Genomic DNA, 11,389 nt, shown 5'->3' with positions numbered 1-11,389 from the left:
GGAATTGAGACACTGCCATCTAGAGAATATTAAACCAAAGCGGAATGCATGTTTACAGACTGAGGTATGGTTATATATCTATACAGGTTTTTGGATTTATTTATATATGACATCAAAGTGTACTTAAGATGCAGTTATTTTTCACCTAGGAAAATGTAATTTTCACTTATTTCACCTAGAAAATGTAAGTTCCACTTAGAATTACAAGACCTTAAAGGTCGATGTGACCAGTTTAATTATAAAGAATGTTTCGATGAACTCTGGGTGTAGCCAATAGCAGACTGAATGATAATTCAGCAGATCTTGATTATCATTCTAATTCTGCCTGATTCATTGATTCCATGTATTAGTATTATGTATCAAACAATACGCTAAATGAATAAACGCAAACAAATTTATGTACTTTACTATGATTCATTACTATCAATAGTTAGACTATCTTCAGAAGAGCTTCAGACTTATCTACTTTAGCTTCAGAAAATACATATAACCTTATTCACAAAAGCATGAGAGAATTACAAATTCATATGAGCCACTCATTTATGATAAAATAACGATTTATTCTTTATTTCATATAATTTGACAAATTTTGCCTATATATATAATACAAAATGAACAATTTCTCATCAATCAATAGCCTTGAAACAATTAAGTACACAATAACTACGTATTATACATATCTTTCAATGTTGTTTTAGCAGATCAAGTACAGCTAACACTATTATGTGCCACATTTACATGTACAAAATATATTTCTCTTACAATCTATAATATTAACATTTTCTGTGTATATCAGATAAATGGCACAATATTGAAAATATAAAACTTTCAAACAGTTAATTCTATCTGCATTTTCTATATCCTTACAAATTAAATATGAATTTATATGCAATAACCTTGGGAAAAGTGTTAGAAAAATTTTAACTTTAAATTAATTCTTCTTAACATTAGAAATAATTTATTTTGCTGTTTACTAATAGTTTGCATGTAATAGCATTGGAAGATACACTTTCTCTTCTGTAATTTCAGCAACATATGCTGCAGCAGCATAATTCCGGAAGACAATATTTATACGTAAAAAAAGTAAGCTTCTCTAAAATTCATACAAAATGATCAGAAGTGTTATATATACACTGACAGAAACTCATTAAAATATTTTTTAACATATAATCAAAGGAATTTCAATACAAAAGTATAAAAATGCAAAATAAATTAAGAATACATCTTTGCTATGATTACCTTTTTAAATCTTTATTTTGATATAAAATGGAATTATTAAAAGATTGCACAATAACTGGATCTTAAATTGTCAAAAAATTCGAATTTTTCAAAGCAGATATCCACATTTATATAATAGCATCATAATTTTAATATGAATTTTCATCGTTATGCAAATTTACTTGACAGTTAAATGATGTCAGAAAAAAAAAATAAAATGGCTATTTTACTTTAAAAACAAGACTTCTAATTCTATCGCATTTCAATAGCATTTTGAACTCGACCATGAGATCTCTTTAAAATTGCTGACCTTTCTAACAAAATAATAAAATATTTCTGATAGGTAACATTTCAGATATCATCATTATCAAGCAATTTTGTAATCTTAATAAAGTTTAAATGTTACATTTAATGCATAATTAGATTAGACTTTTAAGGAATAGTATTATAACTAATGCAGCATTTCCTACATGCAAGAATTTTAAGCAGCTCTGAAAAACCACACACTAGATGAAATTAAAGGGACAAAAGCTAATACCTTCGTTTAATAAAATATTAGTTATTTATTCGGAGTAAGCCTTTTTTTATCTTTCATGAATACACAGACATATGATGATAAAGTTTAAATAATTTTATCTCAAACTTTAAACTACAGAAGTGAAAATTCGCTAAAAATGTATGATACTTCAAAAGAATGTAATAAACAGAGATCCTTCATAGCATTTTATGAATTAAAAGAAAATAAAATGATATATGATTAAAATAGATAGGTTAAAAGGATTAAAATAGGAAAAAAAACATAAAAAAAAAGGAGCATAATACATTTACAACTTAAATAGGTCGTTTAGTAAAAAACATACAATCAAGCACAAAATTTTCTTTGCAGGTAAGATTGAAACAAACAGTAACCCTAGAAAGTGTTTCAATTTTGAAACATTTCTTGTATTTAAATTAGCATGGATTAATACTGAACTTTAAACCTATACTGCAACAGTTCTGTATATGGAAGACCATCTAAATCAATACTAAAGGCTTTGCATATTGCACACTACAATCGTATGAATTATTTTATAATGATTGTCCATCTATTTATATACAGAAACGAAAGTGTAAAGCATCAGATCTATTTTTTGTTGATAAAAATAATGCAAAAACAGTGTATTTGTACAAGTGCAAATTTTAAATATTCACTGACATAGTTAACACAAAATTCTATAGGCTAAACAAGGGACACATTTTTAGCACTTTTTACAACATATAAATGCATAGAATGAACCAAAAGTGCAGATTTATTTATATTATGTATGGTACATAATAGCAGAATGGAACTGGAATAGAAAGTTTCAGATCAATATCTCTCAATACAAAAGAAACTTCTTGTGTAACATAAATTCTTTCAGTTTTTTAAATCAGAGTTAGAACAGTTAAAAATCAAACTGTAATTTTTCTGTTGATAAAACTAACTAATTTTTACACATTTTCTTTATCGCACAACAAAATTATAAAGATGAAGCTTAAAAAAATAGCTGAAGCTTAATATATTACATATAAAATTATTATATGTAATGTATATAATACATGCCTTCAAATAAAAATTTTGATTATGTTACAAAGTTTAATCTTTACAGTTATAATGTTAAATTATAATATTTATTTTACATAAAGACTCCTACAACATTTTTAAATAGAACATTTCTTTGATCAACAATTTTTAAATGCTCTCTTTAAAATATGGTTTTTAAGTTAAATTTTTTAAACATTCAATAGTACTTCTTATATGAAACATCATTCTGTTTTACCCTTTCTTTTCATGCATTTTCTAATCATTAAAACCATTTTTGTAACAAACTTTTAAATAGAGATTTAGAAAGACCAGTTAATATTAATCATTTTAATAAAATTTGAAGGTACTGAACATAATAATATCAGGATGCAAGATAATTATTTAAATTTAACGTATGGAAATAATATCAGGATAGTTACTTTGAATCACAGAAGCGAATGCTTTTAACTCTAAACAGCGGAAAAACTTAGTTTAAAACAGCATAACAGAAATATCTTTTTATACTTCAATCCCAGGCGCAACTTTGCACTTATAATGCATACTGTAATTTTAATAACTGTAATTAATTTTAAATGAATTAAAATTGGACTCTTGTGATGCAGCTTAAAAATTGTAATTTTAATATCATACAATTAACATAAATTAAAATATTTAAATTCTTTAAAATATTCATTCTTTGTTGCAATATAAAAAATGCAACAATATAAGTTCCTGTCTGCTCTCTTACCTACTTCTTTCTCAAAGGGGGATATTTTTTCATGACAATTCTCATTTTCAATACTAGGATAATTTAAGGCCTTCTTTTGTATTTAACATCATCACTTCATTATTTACAATACTTTAATTTCTTTTTACAAAAGGTTAAAGTATTATAATTTTGCTTTGAGGTGACACTACTAACTACTCCACTGAACTTTTTTAAATGTTCATAATATTTTTATGGCATTTGCTGATGTATTAAAAAAACAATGTAAATATCTTCTGCTGAATAGAAAAGTATTTAAATATTTTTAAAATATATCATACTGTTTTAAAGTGATCTAAGTTGTTATTTATCTGAATGAGGCGTTTATTTTAAATCTTCAAAAATCTATAAACAAAATAAGACATAAAGACATACTGCATTGTGAATCAGAAATCATAATTTTCTAAGTTTTAAGTAAGTTAATTTTTAATTTAAGCTTATTTTTTTTCTTTTCAATACAAGTAGCAAACTCAGAAAATTACAATAGTTTTTTTATATCCACATTTCTGCTTATTCCTTTTCATAAGAGATTATTTTGCAAGATGCAGAAAATGTATCTTGCAAAATAATTGTAATAAATGAAATATTCAAGTGTACATAAGCATTCTACCAGATGGAAAAATATATAGGGATTATAATAATTTTCCCACATCTAGAAATTTATTTTAGCATTATTTTAACAAATTTGAGAAAAATTAATATGTTCTATGCAAATTTTGCTCATATTGTTGAACAAAAAATCTCAGTTTCCCAGAATTACAAAATGCTTTTGTGCTGATCTCCAATAAAAGATTTTTTTTTAATTTCTTCTTATAACTTTAATCTACCACATCTATTAATTTATTTCAATTTCTGAACTCCCATGACTTCAGAAGGATTTTACACTATCCTTATGCAAATCAATCAATATTTTGTTAAAGCAATGTAATTTTAATGCATTCAGTAAAACTCCAGGCCTCACTAAAAACTTTTTGTTTGAAAAAAATCCCTTGAAATTGATTTCAAAGCATTATTTCAAGAAGCAGTATAAGACAAATATTCTTAGTGTTATGAAGTAACAGCATAATAAATTTAAAAGTATTGTCACAATTAAATAAAATTGGCCAATTCTGAAAAACACTTGTTTCTTTACTCTTTTTTTTTTTCCCAGTAAAAGGAAGCAACAATTTTAAATTACCAATTAATATTTGCTTGCTTTTATCAAAGCATTAGATTATCATTAGAACCTTTAATAACAAGATCTCTACACAACAATTTCACATTTTTGTTGGATTTCATTTTAAATTCATTCCAATTCATTAAGCCATGAACATCAATATAAATAACAAAAATGCACAGCTAATTCAGGTGCCATATTTACATAAATATACAAACAGTTAATAAGTCCACTTATGTACATGAGGCACAGTTGGAAGATCACAAAGTTTCCTGAACTGAAACTTGTACAAGATTCTTGTACTCTAATTTGCAAAAGCAACTTTATTCTGCATTGTCCTTTGCAGTTAAATTAAACTTCAAATCCATGACCCAACTTCTTTCTCAACCACTTGAACTGCGTCTCCACGTCCCATTACCCTCAGTATATTAAGAAGATTTCCAAGGCTATTGGACTCTTGCTCCCTTGCTTCCCAGAGATCTAGGATGTGGTCTGTAGGACTACTCTTAGTAGCAAAATAATTGATGTATCTAAAAAGAAATATATATATATAAGTTACATACTTATGGTACACAGTGTGCTTTGTTAATGCAGCAATAAACTGAAAAGGATGATAATTGGCATCAAATGATACAAAAACTGCCATGGCATGCACATCTTTTTATGTACTGCCATCTCATGATCATCTTTTTTTTATATCTTTAAACATTGTTTGCAATGTGTACATGCATCTCTGCAAACAATGTTTAATCAATAGAAATTGTGAAAACACTTATCCATGCTCTAATACCAAGTGGTAATAAGAAAACTACAATAATAAGTACCAAAAATTGTTATTTGACATGTTTACAACACAGCCTGTGGTGCAGAATACAGTGCTGAAAAAATGATAAAAGAGGATAATGAGAAATTACTGCAAGAGTTGCTCAGAGTGGTAGCAATGAATGTTATTGTACAGCCCACAACAACAGAGGAAGTGCTGCTTAATGGGCTCAAAGATACCAGAGTGTGATGCTAATGTCTGCCACAGTTAGATCCTTTGGCATATTCCCAGGCATCTCATAAATGAATGATTTAAGATATCTTAAGAAGTCCAAACAACTGAGGTCCAGTGGGTGAGAAGACCATGCAATGCGTTTAGCATATCCAGTTCACCTCCTAGGTTATGCAAGTACTTTTGCAATTTTGAGCAACTAAATTTGGTTTCTGATAGTTTTCATGGCATTTATTTGTTTTTCTTGATGCCTAAAATAAGCTTTTTTAATACTTTTGAGCCAGTCACTTCAACAGAATATCCTTCATTATTCTATGAACAGAATATCCTGCATATTCTATGAAAAAGTAATAGTGCAAATGTAATAATTATTCAACTATCCCCCCTAACAGCAGATCCACGCTTTTTAAGAGTACAGACCTGTGGAAGGATGGAATATACATTATTTCAATACTACAAAATATACACGATACAATAAATTATATTATATAAATACTGCATATGTATACAGACATATACAGTACAAAGTCCGTAATCCGGACTCGTCGGGACTTCGGCGATTCCGGATTAGGGATTTTTCCAAATTATAGATCATCAATTTAAATCTGGTAACATGGCATGCAGAAATTATACAATTAAAAATATGAAAACGTAATTTATGAAATAAAGAGCAATTATGATCTAAAGGGTATCAAATCTTACAAAAAAAAGCTTAATATTTATTTGTTTGCTTTATTAAACACTTCTTTCAACGCGCATGGGTAAAGCTTACATTACGCATAGTCGAAATTAGAAAATTGCAACCAGAAAACTATTTGATGTGTATTGGTGATATTTATAATGGCGAGGAAATTGATTTAAATCATGTCAAAGACGAAGTACATCGAGACGAAATACTGAACTTAGTAAGGAGTTATAAGCCGAATAAAAAAAAAAATATCTGCCCTCAAGGATGAGGATAGTGCTGACAGATCAACTTCCGTTTATTGCGCTCTGCGACATCCCCCCCCCGGAGAGCAGCGTGAAATTGATAAACAGATTTCGGAATGGTTAGAGAAACAAATTATTAAGCCAAGCTGTCCTGATTACGAAAGTAATATCGTGCAAAGTAGAAAAGAATGTGGTTCATTTAGACTATGTTTGGACTTAAACGACACTTAAAACCTGGTGAATCCCTTTCCGAATATTTAATTGCCATGCGTGAAATAGCCAGTCACGTTTCTGTTGATTATTCATCAATTATTGATTATGCAGTCAATGGGATACCCGATCAGAGTAGTAACAAAATTATTTTGTATGGGTGTAAAACTATTTCTGAATTCAAAGACAAATTTATGAGAAAATCCGCGGTTCCAGATACGAAGAATAAGGGTTATTCAAGTACTAACACACAAAATAAAGCATGCGCTATACCTAATAAGAGTAACAAACCAAGGTGTTATAATGGTGGAAGTATAGGGCGTGTAATGTATGCGCATTCTTTATGCGCATGTGTAAAGCATACAAAAAAAGTTTGTGGCTTTGAGGTCCGGATTACAGATCATTCCGGATAATGGACGTCCGGACTACTGACATTGCACTGTATTACAAATACACAGGCTTATGTAATGAAATTCATGGACACTCAATCAAGAGTAAAGTTTACGGTTCCGATTTGATTTGATCCATATGACCGAAACAAGTTAAATGTTTCTATCTCTCTTATAAAATTTAAATGAATGCAGGCGTGTGTTCTCACAGATGAAATAGGGATTTTTTTAATTCTCTGTCTATTTTATCAACAAAAGCTAATCTTTAATAACAATTATTACATGCATGAAAATATAAAATTTAATTGATCTGCGAATATTATTAGAAATATGGATTAAAAGAAAATTTATTGAGCTTCATCTCTATATTGTAAAATGCAAATATAAAACACAATGAATTCTTTAAAAAAAAAGTAAAAAATATATCTGAAAAAGCATCACCTGTTTACACCTAATTCTTCTGCCAACCTTCGCCAGTCATTTCCTCGACTGTTTGGAGGATCAAGGCAAATGCATAACTGTTTTCTAACATCTGGTGTTAGCCTAAACATAAGAGGAAAATTAAGTTAAAAGTCTAATTCCAGAATAGATATATAAACAGAATAGCATCATATTGGAAGAAATATCTTTGAAATTTATTAATACCGAAAAGTGTCATTTTCTTCTGTCATTCAGCAGAGAAAACTGAAACTGAATAAAAGAAAAATAAACTAAAGGTTTCATGTATTTTGGCTGTATGGTGATTCTGGGTTTTTTTTTTTTTTTTTTTTTTCTTTCTTTCCATTATTTAAATGTAATTTTCTTGAACAAAAGAAGTTACTTTGCAATGTTGTATGCTAGTCATGCAGTATATGTAAGATATGCAAGATCCTTAATTTATTTTACAAATATTAACAATGTATTGCCTGTCAGGACACATTATGTTTGTTATACAGAATGATTATAATTAAAGTTGCGATTTCAAAACGCTCAACTTTAAAACTACTTGTCAAAATGACTTGATATTTTACTAGAACAATCGTGAGGCAATGTAATTTCGTTTGGAGAAGGAAAAAAATAGTTTTAAAATATACTGATAGATAGCGCTGTCAGGGTTCACACTGCTGTTGGTACGCAAATTACTAAGGCATAGCATGTGTACTGCAGACATGGCTAAGATAAAATGCAGAGCATTAAGACACACATAACATTTTGCCTGAGTGATTCATCATGATTCTGACAAAGAAGGATCGTGCTCTTCTCGTGAAGCTTTACTATCAGAATGGTGGATGTGCGTTAACAACTAGCAGGAAGTTCCAGACATTAAAAGTATAAAATCCAGCCCAATGATCACATATGGCCTCAGAAAAATGATAGATAAATTTAATCCTGCTGACCTGGAAACGTGAATTGTTAACATTCTGTGATCTGACGAAAATTATTTCCATTTACAAGGTTATGTAAATACACAAAATTGCAGGAACTGGGCGACCAAAAATCCGTTCCTGCTACAGGCATTACCTCTCTACAACCATTACCGCGGAATAACGGCAGCGTTTGTCAGCAGTCCGTTTTTCTTCGGGGAGATTACACATGCGGGGTCCCGTTACCTGCGCAGTTACTGGCAAGCGGTATGCAGTATTTTTGCATAACCATGTTCTTTCGGCACATCAGCAACACCAGCGTGGGGATTGCACTATATTCATGCTAGATGGTGCTCCTACAAACATTTCTGCTCGTGTGAAGCTGCTGCTGATTGTTCATTTCGGAGATGATAGAATCACAAGCCGCCATTTTCCAACAGCGTGGCCGCCAAGCTCTGCCGACTTAAACCTGTGTGACTTTTAGCTTTGGGATTACCTGAAAACTGTTGTTTACAGTAGGGGAAGTGCGAATCTGGCCGACAGCATCACGCACCACATTCATAGCATCAGTACAGATACCCTCCAATCTGTTGTGGAACATGCAGTTTTACGCTTCCAATTAGCACCAGAACAAGGAGGAGAGCATATCGATCAACTTATGTATTGATCATTCGTGAGGTGTTTGTTTCTTGAAATTACTCTGTTAATACATATTCTTGTCTTTTCGCTAATAAAATTGTCGTAAACCCTTGCAGTGTATTGTTTCCTTTTGGCTATACATACATAACAACAATGTAAACAATGACATCGCCATCTGTTGACAAATTGTGGAACTATATTTTCCCTCGCCTTACAAAATTCCATTACCTCAGGATTGTTCTGGTAAAATATTCATTCTGACCTGTAGATTTTAAGTTAGAGCGTTTTGAAATTGCAACTTTAATCACCCTGTATTTTGATATTTGTCAGTAGTAAGTTATTAATAAAGTATTTGGCTGCTTGAACTCTAGTTTTTATGCAATAGTTTCATTATTATTTGCAAATAGGTTGTTGAGCTCTTGAAAAAATATTACTTTACAAATATTCATGCATGAAATTAATAAGCTCATAAATTCCTTAAATTAAGACATCTTTAATGACATATTTTATGTATGTAAGAGAATTTTCCTCTAACTTTGCTACCCACATATACTCACTTATATTACAAATACTGCAAAGTAGTATTCTTAACAGTAAAATTCTAAAGCGGACTTCGATTCAGATGTATACTTATATTTCTTTAATTAAATTATAAGAACTGGTTAGTTTTATTAGATTAATAACAGTCTTTTAAAACAAAATTTTTAAAAAAGGTGAAACATTGGTCTCTAGCAGATTTCTGTTTAAAAAATGTTACCTTAGAAATCAGAGCTTTTGTCGTTCCTATTTGAATTAAGACATCATCCTCATATTATGATGTTTAATAGGCTTTATAGTAAAAAAGTGTTCAATTATGATTTTCTTTCATCAGTTCACAAATTTTAGAATTCAGAAATATAATTTTAACACCTTACAAGTAAGACACAATAACACGCCGAATAAATACTAATTCAGAAGACAAACAACAAAAATCAGCGTTATATTTACAAAATTTCCACAGGACTAGTTTCGATGGTTTTACCGAACCACCATCCTCAGCTGCAAAACCACAAATGACCTTACAAGTGTTACCACCTTATTGCAATGCACCTTACAAGTGTTAAAATAAAATGTGAAAAATCTGACTGCAAGAAATTTTTTCAAACCATTTATTTTGAACCAATCAAAAGCAACTGATAAAAAAGAGTAAATCTCAGAAAGCTTAACCTCATACTTCTAGTATTATAAAAGGCATTCATGGCACACACATCTTACAAGATTTCAACTTACCTGAACACATTTTCTGTAGGATCTACAGCAAGTATTGGTCCTGAACTCTCTGTAATAATTGATGAAGAAATTGATGATGCAGTTATGCTTTGGGCTGGAGAGGGTAATTTCTGTAATGAGATAATTTCGTATATTAAAAATAAATAGATTTTATTTTAAGAATGTGTTATATTTGTAAAACTCACTGTCAGCAAAAATACTTTGTATGAAATACCAATTTGCTAAGATATGAAGGCTAAAGATGACGAAAGCCAACAAGAAATCACACATTATCCCCCCATAACTTTTTTGAAAGTATTACAAATTTTATTTTAAGCTTAGTAATTCTATTATGATATGCCTGAACTGTTATGTTGGAAGAAAACAAATATATTGAAGATATATCTATGGCCCTGATTCCTAATATTAAAGAACACAGCACACACTATAAAATACATTTAAAAACTATTATATCCTTGCGGCCTACATACTTCATAACTGATATATTACATTTACCTTTAACAGCAGTGTTCACACGGGCTTCAGAGTTTAGATACATTTATTGCTCAATTGGATAGATAAACAAGGTTTATTACTATACCAAGATATATTTCTGCTGCCCAAGAATTAGCTGTAACTAAGCTTTATTCATCTCTAATAGTGCTTGCTATTGATCTAATTAACAGTACCCTTGCAAGTGGAGTTATCTGGTAGGAAACTACTTTCTGCAGGTCTCTTTGATGAGCACTTACAGTTCTATTATTATTTTAGAGCTTGACATTGACACTGTAATTCAAATTAAGGCATACTTCAGCATTTGATCATAGTGCACTATTATTTAACATGACTGGATATTTTGATTTTTTCATTGTGCTTAGCATATCACTTTGCTTCATAATGGAACTTAGCAGCAAACAAGAATTTTCTCAGGAGGAGATTTAACGTATATGACA

General features: G+C 30.0%; 1 protein-coding gene across 4 annotated transcripts in view; it reads right to left on the bottom strand.

Moving 5' to 3' along the window:
- Positions 1-539: 539 nt before the first annotated feature.
- LOC118197049 (netrin receptor UNC5C-like) overlaps positions 540-11,389 on the bottom strand; it is a 380,734-nt gene continuing 369,884 nt past the window's right edge. For all 4 annotated transcript variants that reach the window (XM_085806676.1, XM_085806691.1, XM_085806687.1 and 1 more), the window contains 3 exons: positions 10,458-10,567; positions 7,648-7,749; positions 540-5,213 (listed from right to left, as the gene is read on the bottom strand). In XM_085806676.1, coding sequence (XP_085662802.1) covers positions 5,042-5,213; positions 7,648-7,749; positions 10,458-10,567 — 384 coding nt within the window. In that variant the 3' untranslated portion in view covers positions 540-5,041. The remainder of the gene's footprint in view (positions 5,214-7,647; positions 7,750-10,457; positions 10,568-11,389) is intronic.

This window comes from Stegodyphus dumicola, chromosome 1 (genome assembly GCF_044657685.1).
Source record: "Stegodyphus dumicola isolate Sdum_Otavi_A_Nest chromosome 1, ASM4465768v1".
NCBI classification, from domain to species: domain Eukaryota; kingdom Metazoa; phylum Arthropoda; class Arachnida; order Araneae; family Eresidae; genus Stegodyphus; species Stegodyphus dumicola.
Note: the sequence above shows the minus strand (reverse complement) of the source record. Positions and strands in the feature narration are given on the sequence as shown.